At 41.2% G+C, this 23542-nt stretch overlaps 1 protein-coding gene across 4 annotated transcripts; it reads right to left on the bottom strand.

Moving 5' to 3' along the window:
- Positions 1-1952: 1952 nt before the first annotated feature.
- LOC109903651 (splicing factor, proline- and glutamine-rich) lies at positions 1953-22478 on the bottom strand. 4 transcript variants are annotated; one of them, XM_031789361.1, is made up of 12 exons: positions 21556-22478; positions 20731-20919; positions 20307-20608; positions 20100-20195; positions 17921-18117; positions 17748-17832; positions 17551-17665; positions 17427-17463; positions 17123-17217; positions 3220-12646; positions 2154-2267; positions 1953-2062 (listed from the first exon to the last, which is right to left on the bottom strand). In XM_031789361.1, exons 1-10 carry the CDS (start codon positions 22309-22311, stop codon positions 12533-12535), a joined length of 1986 nt encoding a protein of 661 aa, XP_031645221.1. In that variant the 5' UTR covers positions 22312-22478; the 3' UTR covers positions 1953-2062; positions 2154-2267; positions 3220-12532. The 4 variants fall into 4 exon arrangements, with proteins under 4 accessions (XP_031645221.1, XP_031645222.1, XP_020356085.1 ...); XM_031789362.1 differs by having other exon boundaries at positions 3220-3271; positions 21556-22474; XM_020500496.2 differs by having other exon boundaries at positions 2191-2267; positions 21556-22439.
- Positions 22479-23542: the final 1064 nt, after the last annotated feature.

Raw genomic sequence — 23542 nt, 5'->3', positions numbered from 1 at the left:
TCACCTCCTATCCCCCAAGTCACACAAACACAGCAATGTGTCCCAAACAGAGACATATCCTCTTACACCTGAGATTTATGGAGGAAGGCTTGTTGTCAAAGCAAAGCGAAGCGTGTAAAGTACCTAATTTGATTCTTAATTGCTGGGAACTACACAACTTGCTTTGCTTCTTTCCAACAGAAGTTGGGTCAATTAAACACAATTTCCAGACAAATCAGGAAATAATCCCCATCCTTCCTCTCCTCAATTCACTGTATGATAACGTATTATGAATCAATATCACAATATTTTTCAGATACAAAGAGAACAGTTTGGATAGGCAATTGCGAAGGATTCTTACACAATGTATCTTTTCAACGTTGCACCAATCAAAATACAGCACAAAACCCACGTATAAAAAGTTTTCCATTATATCTGGTCCGCAATTAAGTCCTCCAATAAGAACATTGCATTCAGCATCCAAGGCTATAGTGGTTGCATGGGCCCCAGTCTGGTCCTAGAAGTATGGGTATCAGCTTACCTGATGGGAGTCATGGTGGTCTGCCTTTGCGGGGCTTTAACGGCAGCTAGGGAAGGCAGTCGGACAGTGTCACTTTGCCGGGTCCCATTGGGCCGAGGCAGAGGGGGCACAGAGTTGGACTGGAGGTAGGTTCGAACTAGAGCTCTGCTCCTCTGCATGGCTCTCTGGTTCCATAGCCCACCGGCATCCAGGCTAAGGCCAGGACGGGCTCCGGTGGTGCTCATGTCTCCAGCAGACTGCACAGGCCCGTCTCGGTGTGTGCACTGGCGCCCCTGGGGGTGCATGCAGCCAGGTGAGGCTCAATGATTCATTCCCATTAAAGATTCATCGACGAGGCAGGCCAGGTGGATGCCAACTACTTTATTCCCTCTACCCTTCTTCCAGGGGTCAACTTACACAGGTAGGTGCAAGTGGCTATTGTGGGCCATGATTCACCTATTTATTTTTACAAACTTCAGAAGTAATCAAATATTGCAGGGCAGATATTTGGAGTTGAGACATTTGGAAGCATTCAAGTCAGAGCATGGACTACTTAAGTCTGCTTCATGTTGAATATGATAACGTCAAAACCACTGCTTTCAGGTTCTTTAAAATGGTCATATATACACACCAAGTTACCATTAGTATTTCCAGCTTAGTCTTCGGCTGCCCTGTGTGAACACAACGATTACATCAGGACAGTAATACAATGAAAGATATAGATTTTTTTTTTTTAAATAGTCATGAAATGTCTACTCTAAGTGACTAAAAGCAAGGGCATTGGGGCAGTGTTTCTGCCCAAATAACTATTGCCTTAGACGAGTGCCAGGATGTAACAAGTAAAAAAAACAAAAAAACACATTCTCCATTCCTTGCTCCAGCCTGGTGTACCTTCAGCTGAACCATCTCCAGCATTGACAGCCAACCCACAGGATACAAGAGTGATCCAGCACAGGGAAACACAGCACCTTCCCCTTAATTGTAACTGGACAATCAGAGGCTTCCCAGACACAGGTGAGAATAAGCATTTTGTGTAGTTGCGAGTTTAAATGCTTTGATATACTGGTAGACGGGGATCACAAGGCCTCAGCCAGAACAAGCTAAATAGGTCAACCAACATCTACATGGCAGATCTATAAACATACTTGGTGATGCATGTAAACATGCACATGAGTTCAATCAGTTCTATTCAATTGTTGAATAAGTAAATAGAGGCAGTACTTTATTTTACACTTTAAATGGCATTGTAATTATGGTCATTTGACAAGCTTCACTAGGCACAATTTAGTAACAATTGTGTTAACTTACCATTTTGCCTGGTAAATTCCAGTGGAAACAGTGTAAAGTGCTACCAGTTCTATTAAAATGGCCAAAACATCCCTGTGGATAGTAGTAGTATTTAGAGATGCACTATAACAATTACAGATGTATTTAAAAAACAAAAACACAAGTCTCAAAGTTGAACCTTTTATTACAATAGCGTGTAGAAAAAATAAAATAATCTCCCGTTGAACTTCTAGCTTCTCTGCTGGTTGGAGCCTGGTGCGGCATCAGAACTCTTCCCTTAAGGGAGAGAGAAAAGAAAAATGGAATCAGTCGCTACAAACTGTCATTCATTGGAAATGTGAATCAAGGAATAACAACGCAAACACACCATTTAGACTAACATGTTGAAGAACAGTTCAACCAACCCACAGAACCATTTCCGTGCTTTAGGAGACCAGAAAGGCCCCTGCTCCGGTTTGTACAGACAGTCTCTTCAGTTAACCTGCAAAAAAAAAAAAAAGGTACATAAGTCAACAACTTCCACTAATAACAAAGCAACATTGCCAAAAACAAAGATTTCCATTCATTTAGTATAAAGTACTTAACCCCGTAAGGTTGATGTCCATGCCTCTCAAATCTAATTAACATAATACAAAAATCCTAATCAAAATGTGTCAGTTTAAGCTAGAGATTGGTTGGGTCTCAATCTACCACATCCACTTATGTCACACTTGCGCATCTGCAGTGGAAGGTGACAGAGCGGTGTTTGTCAGACTGAGACATACTGAAAATCTATATACAAAATCTCTCCAAACGGTTTGGCCCTATAAACTATTATGACCCCTCTATGGAAAGAAACGTTTTGGCCCTATAAACTATTATGACCCCTCTATGGAAAGATGACTCACAAACACGATGGTGTTCTACGTTTTTCTCTACGACCCCCACAAGAGTCTTGGGACTCGTGTGAAGTTGGTACAGCTGATCTACCAACTTCTGTCTGTAGCGTGCAAATAGTTTGGGCAATACACTAATTTGACACCGCTGTGGAAAAGGTGAGACTCAAGAACATGTTTGTTTTTGCCCTAGGACGCCCACAGGCCTCAACTGGTTCCCCCGGTACCAGTTGAACAAAGCACATATGGAGACTTTAGCATCTCAGATATAGAACAGACCTCTTAGATGTGTATGGGCTAATAGCAGTATGGCTAAAAATACTTTCTAATAATTTCATACTTCCAAGTCTTAAAATAGCTGAATGATCCTTATGACCTTAAACTCCATATAGCTTAGTAGACCCCCCCCAAGCACAGCAAGGGCTTAGACTTATGGGTTAAGAGACAAATACTTCAAAAAGGTAGACAATGCCTCTGCAACACTACATCAATTCAGACTAGTATTTGCCCTTTGGTGCAATGACAGTCTTACACCTAGCCACTCGGGAGGTAGCTTACCATATGTTAGACCAGGAGCATCTCATCAGCCTCCTACAATCACCCGAGGCCCCTGCAGTGAGAGAGAAACAATGAGTTCGAAGCTAGGAACTTGGGAAAGACATTCCTATACAAATAGCTGTGGAATTGAGTGCTAAACTACATGGATGTAGAGGATGTTTATGGGAATTTTAAATTACAAAAACTATAGTACAGGCATGCACTAGATTTAATTGACTGACATACTTTAAAATGTGAAAGTAAAGAACTTGTGCCAAAAAGACATACATAAAAATAGAGCAAACCCAATAATACGGGTGCATTTTGACAAGTAGTAAGTATATATATCCTAGGTCACTTTATAGCTAATGTTTTTTGTAACTTCTGTGGTAACAGGCAAATGCGTAAGAGCCATAACACCAATCATGCAAATACGTGAGAACTGGAAAACGGTTACAAAGCAAGGTAAGCTTGACTTGGTTGACACTGGAAAAGTATTGTTATAGCAAATCCCCAAAACGTCAGGAGTTGGACCTATGAAGACTCTTTCACCTTATACCTCATGATTGGTATTTGCGACGTCGGTCTTGCAGAGCGAGTTTGGAAAGGGCATTGCCCTTCCAGTAGCAGCCCTAAGGCCCTGGAGGGTAGTTCTGGCATCACACTCTGAAGGGGATACGGAGAAGCAGACTGACCACTCAAAGAGGAGACCTCCGAGGGTAAATGGATCACAGTGCAGACAGACACATGACAGCCCTGGGGCTGATTTCACTGCTCATGGTAGTTCTCTACACAAGACGCTTAGTCCAAGATTACCAACACTAAGTTTGCTGCATGAGACACCGTTTACATACAAGCTGCTACATCAAGGTTGGCACAGTCCTTGTGAACTGTACAGAAGAACCCTTTACAATTGATTGGCTGGCTGGCCACTGGCTTGAGAATGTCACTACTAAGGACAATTTACGATACTTTGACCCATGAAATGCACAAGGGGGGGAAACAGGCTGCCATTTTTTGACAGTGCCACAGATCGTTTCAAAACACAGGAGAGAGAAAGAGAAAGTGCCTTTATGGCAGCTGCCACACTAAAGTGAAGTGCTCTTTATGCATATCTAGGTTGTGAATGACGCAGATAGACCCAAACCCAGTATCTTGACTGTCCACCCCGCCCAAGAACAGCCCAGTAGATCAACACATTCTAGTTGAGCTTAGCAATACTCCAAAATTACATTCTACATAAGTTAGGCTGTTCCCTAAATCAGCAAGGTGATTATTATTACCATTACTACCTCACAGTAAATAAATTCAAGCTGGGTCTAACAAAAGTCACATTAAACTAAAACCTTCCTAATTTACCTAGGGGAACAAATGAAAGTAAGATCCCACGAGTAAACCATGAAAATTGGAGGTTGCCGATCATGCATGTGCAAAACAGAAACGGGCTACTGGTATGTGACAACACTGCATTTCTGCCTATGACAAAGACCTCAAATATTAGTACAATTCACTGCTCTAGTATTTCTACATTGAGAATGCTGTGGACATGTCCGAATACCCATACTTGCGTTCTAAATAGGCTGAGTATGCAAAAAAATTAAAATAATCATAGTATGCAACATACTGATAGAGTATACTTTAAAATGCCCTGATGTCACTCATTTCAGCTGACCAATTAGATATGGGGATGCGCTACCGAAATCAAATAGTGGGAAAGAATACAATCTCGCATGACTCATTCTCAGTGTGAGAAAATAGAATGTTATAACATGTACATTTTTTGTAAATAGTATGGTTTAAATGCCAGAATGTTAAGACAAATTTTGGCTCTTCATTTAGAATTCCATGCACTTTCCCATACTTTAATGGAACAGGTGGACTGCGAAAGATATAGGCTCTCTTCAAGTAGTCAAACAAAACTAACCCACTTCATTCGGACGACGTCGAATAGCAAAGCTTCTGCGGCGGTGTTCAAATGTAGGCTAAGTAGTTTGTTCACCTTAAAATGATAGTGTTGCACCGTAGGCTAAATCTTTGAAACCTAAAGTTGATCTGTTCTCATGGAAGTGTGTTTTGTTCTTACTAAATACTAAACCATCTTTTGATTACTGAATGTGTTTGCACCGGGGACTCGGGATGTTACTGGGTTGATGTCATGTATAATTATATATATTTTTTAAATTCAGTCCTCCTGTTTTTAACATATTATTTAAACATTTATGATCAAGCTGTTGCAGTCATCATCTCGTTCCCAATGAAGTGCTTTAGTGTATTATGTTGCTGACCAGCGGTGTCAGAAGGTGGCCCAAAAATTGCCAAAGACTGCTGCCACCCAAGACCGACTTCACTCTGCTACTGTCCGGCAAACGGTACCAAAGCATCGGCTCTCGGACCAACAGGCTCAGACAGCTTCATAAGACCACTAAATAGTCAATGGTACCCAAACTATCTGCACTGACCCTACAGTCACTAGACACATACACCAGAGTTTCCCAAACACCAAGGGGTGCACAGTTTGGTTTTTGCCCCAGCATTACACAGCTGATTGAAATAGTCAACTAATCATCAAGCTTTGATAATTTAATAAACATACAAATTGGGTATAAAAATAATCTTTATGGAACATTTGCTGTCTAACTGGGAGTCTCGTCAGTGAAAACATCCGAAGAGCAAAGGTAAACGGTTAATTTGATTGCTTTTCTGATTTGCAGCTTCCTGCTGCTAGCTGGACATAATGCTATGCTATCGACAAACTTACAAACACTTGTCTTGCTTTGGCTGTAAAGCCTAATTTCAAAATCTGAGATGACAGGGTGATTAACAAAAGGCTAAACTGTTTTTCACTATATTTCACTTGATGTCATGAATATGAATATTTTCTAGTAATATTTTTGGACCGTTGCGCTATGCTAATTAGTGTAGTTGATGACAACTCTCCCAGATCCGGGATGGGTAGTTCCAAGATTAAGACATGGTCAGTCAGTACGGAATATTAAACTTTGAAAGTTTAAATGCAGTTGCAAAAACCATCAAGCTCTATAATAAAACTGGCTCTCATGAGGACAGCCACAGGAAAGACCCAGAGTTACCTCTGCTGCAGAGGATAAGTTCATTAGAGTTACCAGCCTCAGAAATTGCAGCCCATATGAAGTGTCCACCACCAATGAGCAGTGGAGCTACTCAAAAGTAAACAATTCCTTCAACTCAAAAAGCAAGCAAACAAAGTCGGTTTTTACATCCATTGATAATGACAATAGTTCCTCAATGTATTTAAAAATTATTTCCAGAAATAGCATGCTCTGATCTAATGGAAACATAATTAAAATCAGCATATTCTATCAGTGCTCGACTTGGACTGAAATAGGTTCCAGTACAGTTTATTTTTAGGTACAGGAACTCCACAATACCTTTTGAGCTATTATTCTATAAAAAGAGGAACAGGAGCTTAAGCAGTAGAACATTTGAGGTGCCGGTACTCGGCTCCAGTGAGCTCCTGCCCAAATCCAGCACCACTTAACTCTTGCGCAAATAGCTTTCAGCCGTGTCTGTCCCAAGCTCACTGGCACAGGAAACTGAGGGCCCAGAATATTTTGCACAATGTTGCAACATTCACTAGTGCAAGTCTCTGGGCCTCACCCAAGTTAAGTTGATACAATGTTTCAAGTTCATTGCAGACAGGCCCATGCATAGCCAATGTGCTTTATAAGACTTAAAATATATACTCTACCTGCAAGTTGCAATGTTTTTGTTGGCTTTACGTAGACTAGTTTCACATAGTTGGCAATGGAAGTTCCTTTTCAGTTTGTGTCATTTACATAGAATGTTGAGTAGACCATGACAATGATTTGGAAAAAGATATTATTATTATTATTGAAACTGTTACAGGAAAATATGCACATGAAAACCATAACTTGCACACAGATCGGTAGAAATATATAGGCATTCCACATAAGAAATAAAAAGGTGGCTAACTCCGTGAAGCCCATCACTGGCAACTTCAGGAGTGTAAGGGCAGAATCTGCAAAAGCCAGCAGGAGAATTGTTAGTCTTTTTCTTCTGGTTGTCTACATATGGAAGATTTATGAAACATTTATTTTTTTAAAGGTCAAAAGAATAGACTCAGTCAACCAAGATTTGTTTCATTTAAAAAATATATATATATTTCGGGGACAGCCCTAATTAAGAGAAATATATTGAATTGGAAATGATCCATTATCAGGCTGGTTAATTCAATGCCTGTGTTGAATTAGGAAAAACAATCACCCACACTTGGCCCCGCCCCACCTACTCAGGAGCCGCATGCATCACGGTATGTGACTGAGTAAAGTATGTAGTACGCTAATATGGGTATTCAGACAGTCTGAAATCTGATAATACTGACTCGTTAAGAGGTTCTGAGTTTTGCCTTAAAATTGAAATATATTGCTAGCCAGTGTTGCATTGCAGACTCCCAAAACAAGTCAGTCCATGTAGAGCACACGTCAAGTAAAAAAAAGTTAAAGGTCAACAGGATGATTCTCATTTCCCCAGACAAACCCCAACCCCCCAGAACAAATGTCAAGCTCTGAATATTGTTTGTTTACATCAACACTATCTCTATTGCAAATAACCTAGTTCGACTTGAGTCAGAGTCCTGTGCTCAAGTACTACGATACACCTTACTTGAAACATTTTGGCCTAGGTCTACAATGTAGGCTACTGTATCAAGGTTTGCAATATAGGCAAAGTAAATGCTGTTGTAATACTCGGGAAACACTGGACAAAAGACAAGCTTCACAAATCACTTCTATTACTTGATGAAATAGGATGTCATGAATAGGACAACAATAAAGCGCCGCCCACCAACGATTTCTTGTGACTACCAATCGGTTACGAGTCCCTTCTACAGTGCCAAGGAAGCCATGAATTCAATGTCAAGATCCAAATGCCAGCTAAATCCATCACACACCCCCCCCCCCCTAATACGTTTGTGAGAACTTTGCACTTGGTTTCAAAAGGTCATTACAGCTTGAAAGAGAAGGATCTGCAAAAGGAGTTGTGTTGACTACACTGGCCTAAAGTAGAGTTGAGGGTATACACCATCATACACTATTCATTGTTGAGCCAGTGACACAGCCATCCATATACAGCTCGTTTCATAGAGACCAGCTTTGGTCAAAAATGAAAGGGAAAATATCAGATACTGCACAGGCTAAAAAACAAACATTGCCACAAGTTCACATACAGGAGGGAGGAACAAGTACTGCACTGTGATTCCATTTTTCAGAAGTGTGATGCCAGAACCCCTGTATCGTCACATTACGTGAGAGGAAGGTAGAGCAGTTAAGTTTGGCATTTAAACAAATCATAAAACAGGAACACTTACCTTCTCAGTGGCTCTGTAAGCATACCTCTCGCTGCACACAAGTCCAGGCTCTACTGTCCACTGACTTCTGCAGAACTACTGATCCTCAACGTAACCAACTGCCGGAGCCTCTACTGTGGAATGGGGCAGGCTGGCTGTTGGACTTTATTGCACAGCTACTGCACCCCCATGCACTCAAGACACTTGAAAAAGACAAGCCTCTCGCTCCTTATAGGTACGCAGGTCTCCTGAGTCTGCTGAAGGGTGACGGGGAATAAGGGGAAGTTCTACCAAAGACTTCCATCGGTTATACAAGGTCTTTGATACAAAACTATCAGAATGGAGTACTTCTATAATCCATACAAAGCCAGGACAACACTATTCTAAAAATATATATACACTGAACAAAAATATAAAAACGCAACATGTAAAGTGTTGGTCCCATGAGCTAAAATAAAAAATCCACACGCACAAGAGGCACATCAAATTTTGTGCACCAATTTGGTTACACCCCTGTTAATGAGCATTCCTCCATTGCCAAAACAATCCATCCACCAGGTATACCATATCAAGTAGCTGATTAAACAGCATGATCATTACACAGGTGCACCTTGTACTGGGGACGATAAAGGGCCAATAAAATACGAGGTTGTCACACCGGCCTCACAACCGCGTACAGCGGTTGCCAGCCCAGGACCTCCACATCCGGCTTCAGAGACCAGCCACCCGGACAGCTAATGAAACTGACGGGTATGTCTGTAATAAAGCCCATTTCCAGGGGAAAACTAACTATGCTTGACCTGGCTCCCAAATGGGTTGGCCTATGCACTCCCATCATGGCTTTGCCCCTGCCCAATCATGTGAAATTCATAGATTAGGGCCTAATGGATTTATTTCTGTTGTCCAATTTTCTTATGTGAACTGTAATTCAGTAAAATCTTTGAAATTGTTGCATGTTGAGTTTATATTTTTGTTCAGCATATACATAAAAAAACTAAGGGGTGGTCTACATCCCCACTAAAGGTGCATATAAACAAAGCTAGCAACATTTTAATCATTAGTTAGTCCCCTGATCTGTATTCCATCTGCAAATGTAAGAGTATGATACTATGGCTGTGTTTAGGCAGGCAGCCCAATTCTGATTATTTTCTCACTAATTGTTCTTTTGACGAATGAGACCAGCTCTGAAAAGATCTGATGTCAAAATACCAATTAGTGGGACAAATAACAGAATTGGCCTGCCTGTAAACACAGCCCAAGAAGCTAAAATAAAGCAACCCCATGTAATTCTTTGTTAACATCAGATTTCCACAGATCAAGTCTAAATTCCATTTAAAATGAAGTCAGATCATTCTCAGTATATTGCTACTACTGGGCCTATATCCAACTGAGTTGCCTGTAGGCCTACATTAGTATGCAAGTTGACCAACTTGGTGAGTAGTCCAGCAAGAGCTGACCGAGTACACCTAGAAACATACACCCTAACAAGCAGTGCCAGATCCAATCATTGGTCTTGTTATTCAGCCATTCAGGCAAACTGGATCCCATAGTCTCCCAAATCTTCTAGATCCATTGGCAATAACACCCAGTAAGAATATTAGATGGGGTGTCTGTTCCAATCAGTTGTTAAAATCAAAACTATTTCACCAACTGGTACCCTGTTACAATACTGAACACCGACTTGAACCTTAACTGCCAACTCTTCACTAAGGCAAGACTGTCTTCATCAGGGTGGTCTGTTTAAGACAAGTCATAGGAGTAAACTGTATTAAGTGCTACTCAGTTCGGCCTATGATTTCTTGGTTTAGAAAGGTCTCCTTACACACGGCAACCTTTAATAAGGTGGCCAAACCTGTCAAAGAAGAAATGTACAGAAAACAGAAACATTTAATGGTTTACATTACTTTTGTCATGGTACTCAGATATTTGAGTAGACAACGGGTTAGATAAACTGAATGTTTAGTCATTTGATTAACATGCTCCACAACCATGATCGATCTTTTTGCTGTAATTCTTGAGTTCAAAATTTTGCCGAAATTGTAAGAGCCTATTGAGTTCAACTACATAGTGACTGGTGCTATTTCCATACCGATGTAAAAAATAAAATATTTAAAAAGGGTGAGAATTTCCTATCTTCAGTAAAGAAATGTTCCTACACAGAAAGTGTTTTTTTTTTGGTAAAAAACTATTTTATTTTAATTGCCGAGGTATCTACCCTTGTGTGTCACCTTAAGTCTCAGTTGGAAAATAGATTGAGGTGTAATCAAAGACTTTTAAAAAAATGTTGCAAATGGCTGGCACTTTCATAACGCATCTTCATAAATGCGTGAAAGATATCTGCCCTAATACTAGGGGAAGTGTGAGCCCATTATTTAATTCCCCAGAGTCAGGTGAACTTCTGGCTACCATTGGTCTATCCATCCAGATTGAAGAAAGAGGTAGTTTTGCAAGACAATGCTAAATAGCTTAGCAAAGATGGGAAGTTCAGGTAACACCCTCAAGACATCTGGTCTTTGCGGTAAGCTAGCACAAACGCTAGCATTGGCTCGCGAAAATACCCCTTTAACGCTTCCATGATAGTTTCAGACTTAGTTGTCTAATCTGCATGTGAAAATTCTAAGTGACAGTGGTACTCGCTGGAATGAATCAGTTCACACCACTCTTGGTTATCAACAGCGCTTAGGCTAGGAGAGCTACTAAAGAAATCCAGGGAAAGAGCCATAAATAAAAAGGAGGCTGAAAAGTTCTACGTTACCATTGAGGGCAAAACCACACGCTACCGGTCCCCCTCACAGTTTCTCGTAATAACATGACCATTTGACTAATGACTTGCACACGTTAGACAGTGGCTGGAACTAGAATTTAGGTTAAGATTTATAGATCCTTTTCATACATTTTCTTGTATGATACATTCATTGGAATGTAACAGATTACATAATGTCAAGAGACTTATGAACGAAGTGCTGCTTTTAAAAAGATTAGCGATGGTCAAGGTGGACCTTCGACCCTGGTTCAATATGTAGCCAACTTCGGAACAGTCCAACATAACTCCTTTATCAACGCCAAAGAAACAGCAGTTGTCAAAGACCATATCACTTCAATTAGGGCTAGACAAAGTCATACATTTAAAACAATTGTTAATGAAAGTTGAAAAACTGAACCGAAACTGTCATTTTAACAGACTTTCCAAGGGCATTACTAAATCCAGATTTTTTTTTTTAAATATATTGTTTTATTCTAAACAAAACACTGCTAGAAGCATTAGTCGAGTTTGACACCAGGACTGCTTATTTCCGTTGTCAACATTGGGCCCCACAAGTACAATTTCTACTTGGCCCAACTGTGCTCTAAAATGTCAACTTTCTTGGCTTTAGCAATACTGTCTCAGTATGCATATTTGTTCAATTTCATTCACATGGGAACATGGTGATGAATAACATTAAAAAGTCACCCCCGGGCATTCCAAAATCCAGGGTAAGCTAGGCAATATATTAGTCAACAATTGACCCACTTAATAGATGGCGACTAGAGCAAAAGGCTTGAAAACTCCTGCTGGGCTTATTTAGGGTAACTCGAAATTGGGCTAAAATAAACTTTAAGAGGGTTTGGAGAGAACCAACTGAAGTCTTTATTGTAAAGTTACATGTTTTTACTTCAATTCTTAAATGGCACAAAACACAGCCATTGAAAGGTGAGAAAAGTTGACATTTATCACCATTTACGACACGAGTCACAGAGCATGATACAACTGGAAAGAAAGTTATACATAGGTGAGATAGCGCTATGATCACTGAGGGTGACCAATGTATTAATTTCACACTACTCCAAATACAAAATAAAAAATAAAAAAAACCTAACTTGCCATAAAAATGAATGAGTCTTCAGGCTAAAATGCAAGAACACTTTCAACTTAAATACAACAATTATGACTCAATGTGAAGATGTTCAGAGAATCTACACAAAAACGCTGCTATGAATGACAGAACAGATTTAAAAGCGGGGCTTCTTGGCAGGCCCATCAAACTCCTCACGGACCCTGCCAAACCCTTGGTTGTTAGGACCCAGTCCCCCTCGGCCTCCCTGAGGGAAGTTTCGCTCATTTCGCTATAGGGATTAACAACCATACCAAGGAGCCAGATTGGAGGGGTGAGGGGAGGGCAGTGCGGTGCGGTGCACACAGTTCAAGTCCATATTGAGGGGAGGGGGTAGAGAGAGTTGGTTTTGTTTGAGAGCCATGACAAAATAAAACAGCAGGAGACATGTCCAAGGGAAACGTTCGTTGAAATAGTTCCAATACGCAGATCCACAGGTGCCACAGGTAACATACAGAGAAGGAAGAAAGGGTAATGTTTTCGTTAGTTAGGTCCTACCATAGTCTGCTGTGCATGCCAAAGGCTGGGCTACATCATTCACTACTGGCATCATGTGGAGCATTTTGGGGAAGACTGCCGGTTTGCTATGGCCCAACGGTTAAATTTAATGCCAAAAACCTACAGGTAGGCCAGACAATAAATGCACTTCAGCGCTACAATTCCACCTTCTTAAAATTCTGTGTAGAACTATATCAGGCCTATTTAACAATATAGCTGTAAATCTGTTGCTCGCGCTGCCTCTATTGCTTAAAACACACTAGTAGGATATCACTGCACGACTACAGTATCGCTTACCTTTCAAATGGCAATAAAATATAAATGGGAAAAATATGATTTTAAAGCAATGAGCCCACAAAGTCCTACCCATTTGTTAAACTTGAAGCTTTCATGGCCTTAGTAAAACACTGGACCGAGGGGGGGTAAATTTCACATTACAAACTACAAGTGTAAGCGAGTCTACAGGCTCGCCAATAGGCTAGAACTAATTAAAGTAGATGTTCATTAGCCTAATCCTGACATGTTACTTGCAGGGTCTATGCTTTATAGAGTGCCATTTCACCAACCAAACCTTCTACAATTTAATAAGCATCACACATTTGGAAATATGCCAGTAGTTGACGCAAAATAGGTCCATATTGGTTAAGACTCAAAACTGAAGTTTCACAGCAGTTGTGGCAAATCCAGATTATCTACTGAAAAGACCATGTTCCATTTTGCATACACACAAATTGCCACCCTGCTCCTGTACAATTCCGGTAGCAAAATACAATATATATATTTTTTTTAAGGTGAAATTTCCCATTTGAAGTAAATCTCAATGTTTTATGCAAATGGAATGTTAAGGTCCTTAAACCTTTTTGTGATTTGGCTTGATTGAGAAACTCACCCCAGCCGCGATTCACTTCCTCATTGTTTGTTGTGCAGCATCAGAGCATACCAAAAAATATGTCCTTTTAGAAACGGACACGCTGTCAGTATAGTAACGTAGGTCTTTAGATGTTGTACACATGACATTCTGAACTTTGTCCACAACGTTATGTTCCATTTGTCTGACTCAAGCCATTTCTTCTACCAGCTGTGTTGCGCAGTCTGTGTCCATTTACTATAGGGACAGGCTCAGCCTGCAAAGCTGCGTGAGGTAAACAGCGCGACTCAACCAAAATGGATCACAATGTTGCGAAGAAAGTTTGGGGAAACAAATTGTGTACAACATTAAAGACCTACATAACTATACCTAAATGGATGTGTTTGTGTGCTTTTGTTCATGTCTTTGGCGTGCCCTGATACAATTCCTCAGCGCTCCTTGTGTCGTATCGCAGCTGGGGTAAATTTCTCAAAATAAGCCACATCACATTGGATGTCTGGACTAGAGGTCGACCGATTCAGATTGTTCAACGCCGACACCGATTATTGAAGGACCCAAAAAACGTTACCGATTTTTTTATTTTATAAAAAAATGACAAGAACAATACTGAATGAACAAACACTGATTTTTTTTACTTAATATATAAATAAAATCTATTTATCCTCAAATAATGAAATGTGTTCCGTTCGGTTTAAATAATGCAAAAAGTGTTGAAGTAAACGTGCAAATGCTCAGAACATGAGAACATAGGAAAGCTGGTGATTCAATATTCCCCGTCGACTATTTCTCTACCATTTGCATTTCATATATTTTTTGACTATTGGATGTTCTTATAGGCACTTTAGTATTGCCAGCCTAATCTCGGGAGTTGATAGGCTTGAAGTCAAACAGCGCTGTGCTTCAAGCATGGCTAAGAACTGCTGGCAAATGCAGTAGTGTGCTGTTTGAATGGATGCTTACAAGCCTGCTGCTGCCTACCACTGCTCAGACTGCTCTATCAAATTATAGACTTAATTATAATACAACAAACACAAGCCTTTGGACATTAAAATGGTCAAATCCGGAAACTATAATTTAGAAAACAAAACGTTTATTATTTTGGAACCGCTCCGTATTTTATCGAACAGGTGGCAACCAACTCTAAATATTGCTATTACATTGCACAGCCTTCAATGTTATGTCCTAATTATGTAGAATTCTGTTCAGTTTGCAACGAGCCTAGCGGCCCAAACTGTTGCGTTCAGCGCAAGAAGAATCAGGGTATATGCAAGAGATGTGACAATTTCCCTAGTTAATATTGCCGGCAAACAATTTATTTTAACTAAATATGCAGGTTTAAAAATAAACACTTGTGTATTGATCTTAAGGCATTGATGCTCATGGTTAGGTACATTTGTTTTTTTACAAGATAAGTTTAATGCTAGCTAGCAACTTACCTGGCTTCTTGCAGGAACAAGGTCCTTTTGGCACTGCACTCACGTAACAGGTGGTCAGCCTGCCACGCAGTTTCCTTGTGGATTACAATGTATTCGGCGTCCAAAAAGGCCGCTTACCGATTGTTTTGAAAACTTGAAAAATCGGCCCTAATTGGGCGGTCATGTCAATTAATCAGTTGACCTCTGGACCCTTCTAGAACATTTCAGTTTTACTAAGAGATTTACTTCAGATATAGGAATGATGTACTTTAAGGTGTCCCCAACATTTGTTGACCTTTTACCCCAGTCATATTCAGAATACTTGTTTGAATTAGGCCCACGTTTCACACGTTAAAATGCCTAAACTCTAAAAATGAATGTTCACCTACAAGTATGTTGATCTAGGCACATGGTGTAAAAACTGTATTAATTGTTGATTCTACTTGGACACAATATGCCTAACAAAAGCAGGCTTAGTTAAGGTAGGCTTAGCCATAGCCATTTTCTTCAAACAAATAAATGCGTGGCCAATTAATTGTAGTTCTAATGTCAACAATAAATGGCATCCCAATTTGTCATTGCGTCCTTGTGTGTACTGGCAAGACCAGACAGTAACATATCTACTAGCCATCTTCCCTTCAGAACAATCTTACCTTCCCCATGCGATCCCTGCACTATAAAAAGGTGGGTTCATTTTGCATCGCTTGAGAACCAAAAAAACGGACACGTGGAGATATCATTAAGACATGTTGTCGAACTGCACAATCCAGTATCGAAAAGCAACATCTGCTCACCTATTGCAAAAGCAGCCGACCTGTTGTGCCGTTTCTCCTGCCAGATTGTTTTGCCACCCTTGAGGCAAAGCGGCCGCGTGCCATTACACGAATTGATAGATCCTTCACAGTATAAAAACTTAACTCAATACAAAACGCAAGCTGTATCACTTTTAAAACGGACTTAACAGCTTTGCGTCAGAACATTTAAGGAAGTTACCAGATATTTAACTGGTCAACTCATTAATTGCATTTAGCCTATAGCATAAATAAAGGACATTAATACACCTGCCTGCCATAGGCCTAATGCGGATGCCTTCATCACATTCTGGGCTTTAGAGGGTTTCACCCACAGGGTACAAATAGCACACGTTTCCAAGCAGTCAATGCAATGCCTGTCATCCTCAGTTCTTCATATTCTGTTATGCAAGTTGCACTAAGGAGCTTACCCATTAGCTCAATGGTATGTCAAGAGACATTTGCGTCATAATGCAACCTGTACTAAAACCCCTCATTTGAATTGCTTGGACATGGTGGTGGCTGGGGAAACATTACAACAACTAGGTAGTCAATCCATGCCACAATAGAACATTGCAGGAAGTTCACTTTTCACACTGAGGCCCCTAAATATATTTCCAGGTTACACCAAAACAGCATCTGTACCATTTCATGTGATAGCATGAAGTTCAATGAGAGTATGGGGAAAGTACTAAATCCACAAATTGCCACAAAAAAATGCTGCCGGGTGACATCTTTCCACTTGCCAAGAAAAAGTGCCTGTCTGGCTCACACAAGACAGGGCTTGCAACTGGTCCGTTACACGAAGTAGGAGCTTTGAGAAAGCACTGGAACACAATTCACCGGGTTTAGTACAGGTTGATTATTTTCAGCTGAAATACAGGCTGTAAGAGTAGAGGAACTGAGGGAACATGCTGTTGCTGAAAACAGCCGTTGAGCACAAATTTAATCTCAACATGGCAGAGATGCCGCAGAAGATGCAAACAAGCTTCATTTCTTCCACACGCTTCCAAACTTGGCCGACCGGAACAAAACCCATCTACTTCACTCTTCCTGATGACAACTACAGCAAGCAGTGGAAAAACCCACACCCAACTGGGCCCTATTAGTGTTGGAATCCATTTGGAATACATTACCATTTCGTTGGGCATCATGGCTCCCCCAGTGCTGGGTCCCCCCATGCCTTGGTGTCCCATGGGGAACTTCTGGTTGGGTGAGCCAAATTGATTGTCTAGTAGGGACAACAGGACTAAACGTCATACATTAAAATGAGAGTCAGGGCAGCTTAAGGGGCAATGTCGTCATATGCTTTTATAAAAGCAGTCAAACTAGGTACTCTCGTTTCAAAATACATTTCTGGGTCAAGCTGAAAATCAAAATATGGGTTGCAAGAACTCAAATTACAATTCATGAAAACAAATTGTTATAAGATATACTCACCAGCCATGCCACCACCCTGAGTCATTCTCATATCCCTCTGAAATCAAGATAGTAAGAAGACGCAGCTCAGTTACAATGGTCAAGGTCTGAATGGTTGTATGATACTCTGCTCAGGTTAACTTACATTGTCCATGAAGTTGCCACTCCTGTAGGCCTCCTCACGCTTGCGGCGCATTTGCTCCTCAATCTCCCTCTGGCGAAGCATCTCTTCCTCGCGGATGCGACGCTCCTCCTCCTGCCTGTTATGCACACTGCCAAGTTTCAGTAACATTCCAATGAATAAATTGTGGAACAAAAAGTAACTCAAACCAGTTTCAATACCTGAGCTGCATCTCTTTCCTCTTCTGCATCTCTGCACTGTGCATCTCTTCCATGCGCCGTAGTTCCTCCTCCCGCCTCAGCAGATCTAAACAGAGTGCAAGAACATACATGTAAGACAATGCTAAAATCTTTTCTATTTTGAAAAGTGGTCGTTTGTCCCAAGCTAAACTTGCCTTGGCGGATCATGTTGGCCTGGTGCACATGGAACGCATCGTCCATCTCTCCCTCCAGTTTCTCGCGGGCTTCGCGAATGTTCTTCTCCACCTGCTGCCGCTGCTGCTTCTCCATGTCATCCAGGGACTTCCAGCGCTTAGAGTATTCAAACTCAAATGTGCCAGGACGTGCAAACCTGGGCGGTTCCTCCCGCTCCCTGCAGCCACAAGTTGTTAGAATAGAAAGTTGTAACCAAGACATGCATAGAGGGGTACTCAACATGGGTAATCATTTTCAGAAAATCAACTGGAATGGATTTTTAACCTCTTGAGTGTAGGGGGCAGTATTTTGATGTTTGGATGAAAAACGTACCCATATTAACCTGCCTATTTCTCAGGCCCAGAATCTAGAATATGCATATAATTGTATAATTTCCAAAACTGTCAAAATATTGTCTGAGTATAACAGAACGGATATTGCAGGCAAAAAACTGAGGAAAATCAAACCTGGAAGTGGCCTCTATTTTGAAAGCGCCATGTTCCATAGCCTGCCTTCACTCCATTTAAAGGGATATCAACCAGATTCCTTTTCCTATGGCTTCCCCATGGTGTGAACAGTCTTTAGACAGTTTCAGGCATTTATTTTGAAAAATCACATCCACTTTCTCTCTACTATTGAAGCTACACTCCCGGTTGATATATTATCGATTATATATTGTACAAACAACCCGAGGATTGATTATAAAAAAAACGTTTGGAATGTTTCTATGAACATTACGGATACTATTTGGAATTTTCGTCTCCGATGTCGTGACAGCTCGAGCCTGTGGATTTCTGAACACAACACACCAACAAAATGGAGGTCTTTTGAATATAAAATGTATCTTTATGGAACAAAAGGAACATTTATTGTGTCACTGGGAGTCTCGTGCGTGCAAACATCCGAAGATCAAAGGTAAGCGATTTAATTTATTGCTTTTCTGACTTGTGACCAATCTACTTGGCTGCTAGCTGTTTGTAATATTGTCTACTGAGAGAGATGCGCTTACATAAACGCTTGGTATGCTTTCGCAGAAAAGCTTTATTGAAATCTGACACGCCAGGTGGATTAACAACAAGCTACGCTGTGTTTTGCTATAATGCACTTGTGATTTCATGAAAACTAAATATTTGTAGTACTTTAATTTGAATTTGGCGCTCTGCAATTCAGCGGTGGTTGACGAAAATAATCCCGCTAACGGGATGGGTGCATCAAGAAGTTAACCGCTGTCTCATCCACCAACCCAACATCGGGTAAGCACTTTAGCTCAACGAGTCCCACCTTAACGAATGCCCGTTTTGGAATTATAATCCTTCTTAAACATTGTGTTTGAGCTACAGAGTTGTGGGTTGTGGCACTGGATTTGTCTATTTCTGCACCCGTAGATAGCAACCATTTGTCTGTGTGATTAACGGGGGCTGTGTTGGTGAGAAATGGGCGGATCTCTAAGGGGCCCGTTTTTTAAAAACCCTTTTGTGATATCCAAGTGGTAGTAGTTAGTCTTGTCTCATCGCTGCAACCCCCGTACGGGAGAGGCGAAGGTCGAGAGCCATGCGTCCTCCTTGACACAACCCAGAAGCCAATGTGTTGGAGGAAACACTGTACACCTGGCGACCTGGTCAGCATGCACTGCGCCCGGCCCGCAACTCCCGGGTCCAGATTTTTTATACAAAATATTAAAAGCGGAGACTCACGAACACGTCACATGTTTTTCTCTACGGTTCATACAAATTCATTTGTGGCGGGTTTTTGCTTTGGCTGTGTTTATTTTTGACATTTATCAATACAACTCAGGAATGCAACAGTTTGTGTCAAAATGTTTTTTAAATGTTGTTGTCTACTTGAAGCCCTTGTGGTCCTGAAAAGAAAATGGTATTACACGTTATTGTTAGGGCAAATATGGACATGCAGAGACATGAAAAGCAGATTGCTGGAATCTCAGTAATGATAGGGCTAGCAGCGCAGTTTGCATGAAAAGATCCGCCCGGGCAGCACCTGGCTACAATAGCTATATTTCCAATTCTCACCTCAAAATGAGCATAACATCAAAAGTTATACGGTGGTTGTGGTAATAAGAAAACAAAATATGCACACCTATCAAGCATAAAATCCCATATGCTATTGAATTAAAGCCATTTAGTTATATTAAGTGAGGGTTACTTATGATAGTTGTGGTTCTTCTGTGCCAGTTTCTCTGGTAGACCATCCTCATCATCATATTGTTCAAGAGGCTCAACGACAATTGGACGAGGTGACCTAAGACATTAAGAGTATCAATTACAGCGTAACAGCATGAGCCGTTAGGAGAAAGCTTCATGTGCATTTCACGTTCTACTTAAAGTTGCCAAATAGATGTATACAACTTACGTGGTGAGCAAGAAGACGCCATCGTTGCAACGATCCAGGGCCTTTCGTGCAGCAGGCTTAGAGGCAAATTCAACAATGCCCTTGCCAGTGGAGCGCCCGCGATCATCTACAATTACCACAGCCCTCTCTACCACTCCAAACTGGGAGAAGGCCTCCTCCAGTAGCTCATTGGAAACAAAAGGTGACAAGTTCTTCACAGACAGTGCAGCAGAGTGAGTTGCGAAGCGCACCCGAAGAGGTCTGCCTTTCATGGGCACATCATCCAGTTCAGCTTTAGCTATCTCAGCCAATGCACGGGATTCCTGGAATGGTAGAAATGCTTTTAAACTAACTTAGAGAGGGCACTAAACACCAAAAATTACTTTATGGTAGAGCCAACTACCAAAATGACAATGGTTATGCAACCACAGTGTGGTGCACTTACCAGGCGTATGAAGCCAAAGCCTTTGTTTTTGTTGATGAAAATCTCACTGGGCTCCCCATACTTCGCAAACAGCTTCTTGAACGTGTCATCTGAGATATCATTGGGAAGGTTGCCAATGAAAAGGCGGCATCGTTGAGTGTATGTCTTCTCGCCAGGTCTGCGCAGCGATGACAACGTCGCTCTCAACTCCTAGACAGAGACAACGTTCAGTTTCAAATACTAAAAATGTCAATGATAGTGTTACTTGAAATTAACCTTAATCGTAATTAAACAAAACCAAAACGTAAAAGTAGTTGGGATAAGATTAACTATTAGGATTGTATGAAATTATCATGGGGACAAAGGATCCAGTTAGTACTAGCTAGCTAGGGTATATGCATGTTACTCAACCGGTTTACACCTCCCACAGTTGAAGAGAAAGGCCCAACTTTTAGTTTACGTCTTCTCAGTGGCTTCTTCCATGCGCTTGTTAACCGCGTCGTGTGGATGCATATATATATATAAATCAGCTTTCAGTAACATTGTCGAAATGTACCCGTGGTTTAAGTATAATAATAATTTTTTATATTTACACCGTCGTCGCTAGATTCACACAAAATGGCCGACGTGTCTCCCATGTAACAGTTAGCCACCTAGCTTAATTAGCTAACGTTCGCTAGCTAACTCCGCAACGTGTTTCGTTTTGAACGGAGAGCTTTACTAGCTCAGTGGGTCCACTTGTATTTAACATAACACAGCTCCATAGCTAACATTAGCTAAAAGATAGTAGTTAGTTAACATACTAATTACGGAATGTTAGTTAGTTTGACTGACGTCCTTACTAACCTTGGGGTGCTGGGCTTCCTCGGCCTCCATTTGAGTATTCTGAGTTTGAGGTTCAGGTTTTTTGTTCAAGGGTGCAGATTTATGCCCATTTCCATTGGCGTTGCCTGGTCTTTGCTGGTTCCTATTCATTTGGTTTGGTGGAGGAGATGAAAGTGCTGGTTTCTTCATTTGGTTTGGTGGGGGAGATGAGATTGCGGGTTTCGGAGGAACAGGCTTCGGAGGTGGGGACTGCATTTTTGGTTGACCTGCCGGCGCTGCTGCTGCGGCTGCTGGAGGTGTAGCTGCGGCTTTCGGGGGTGCTGCTGCGGCTTTCGGAGGTGCTGCTGCGGCTTTCGGAGGTGCTGCTGCAACAGCCGGAGGTGCGGCCGTCGGTGCTGCCGTCGCTGGAGTTGTTGCTGTGGGCGCCGGTGGTGCTGCTACGGTCGCCGGAGGTGCGGCCGCGGCCTGCTGTTGCTGTACGGGGCCCTTCATGGTTAGCGCAGGGCCAGGAGTAGGTGGTGGCCGAATCGGTTGAGCGCCTGGCTGGGAAATAGTAGGTGGCAGAGGCTTCTGAGGGGTCATCGGACGTATCTGGTTGGGTGGTTTTCCAAAGTTACCGGGATGAGGCCCTCTTTGAAAGGGGTGTTGGTTTTGTCTGAAATTATTCAGGTTACCCATTCCACCTCGCATCGGACCACCAGGCCCAGCTCCCCGGCGTTGAAATCCAACTCCACGGTTATTTCCTCTAACGTTAATGTTAAATCTGTCCCGAGACATTTCAACGTTGTAGGATCACTGGATAAAATATGTAATATATCGTTAAGCGTAAACAAAGCGTTGAAGTATGTAGCTAACTAACTGCTTTTGTTCCGAACAGCTCTCCTTCTTTTCTAAAATGGCGATTCAAAAACGTCGTCGTAGTGATTTTGAAAGGAATCCCACTTGCGCCTGCGTATCTCCGCCCAGATGTAACTACATACCGGGCGTCTCCATCTGATGTGATATTTTGGGGGGGGAAACAAGCCTGTTTCTTTATATATATATTAAAAAAAAGAGAATTGGAATAGAAATGGGAAAACTGCAAAAAAATAAATTGTAAAACCATAACTAGGTTATTTTCTGTATGGGTAATTTATTCATTTATATCTGTAACATATATATATATATATATATATATATATATATATATATAAATAAAGAAACAGGCTTGTTTCCCCCCAAAAAATATCACATCAGATATATATATATATATATATATATATAAAATACTATTTTTGATGGAAATCATAATAAGTTCACGGTCCATGTAACGATTATCAGTCTAATAATCTAATACACTTGTTCAAATGGAATAATATAATATTCGTATGCATTTCTCAAGTTCTTAATTGTCTGATCCACTCGTTTTTCTGCACTGTACAATTTAGATTTCTATATAGTTTTTCACATGTATCAAATGTCCTTTATTTGTTTGAAAATTAAAGTTGAAATATTGGTGTGGCTTTGAAAACTGGGTGATTTCTAGTATGTGGCTCAAGTGGAAGCTACCACTTAAGTGCAGGGGGATTAGCCTATAAATAATGTGGTAAATGAATGTTGTCCTTGGAGGCTAAGTCACACACACACCAGATATCCCAAAAGCAATTCTATACCAGTCTAACTGAATGGCGTTAACTATTTTGGTGCGGTCACTGCGAAGACATGAGCTGTGTTCGAATACCCATACTAACATACTGTATACTATGAGGATTCTGTGTTACGCAATATAGCCCGTTACCATATATGTGATTGAATATTATCTGCTGTTGGCTTGTGTGGATGTATGTGTTGTGCAACATAGCTGACTTGAGACATTGTTAACAGTTTCAGGGCCATGGGCCTTTCTCATGATGGAAAAATACAGAATAACATGAAGACAGGAACTGTGCAATGAGTTGGGGGGCACATTCAGAACGTAGTGTTGCGAGAACAAATGGTCTTTTGTTAGATAACAGTAGCCAGGTGCCTG

Source organism: Oncorhynchus kisutch, linkage group LG14 (genome assembly GCF_002021735.2).
Source record: "Oncorhynchus kisutch isolate 150728-3 linkage group LG14, Okis_V2, whole genome shotgun sequence".
Taxonomy (NCBI): Eukaryota; Metazoa; Chordata; class Actinopteri; order Salmoniformes; family Salmonidae; genus Oncorhynchus; species Oncorhynchus kisutch.
Note: the sequence above shows the minus strand (reverse complement) of the source record. Positions and strands in the feature narration are given on the sequence as shown.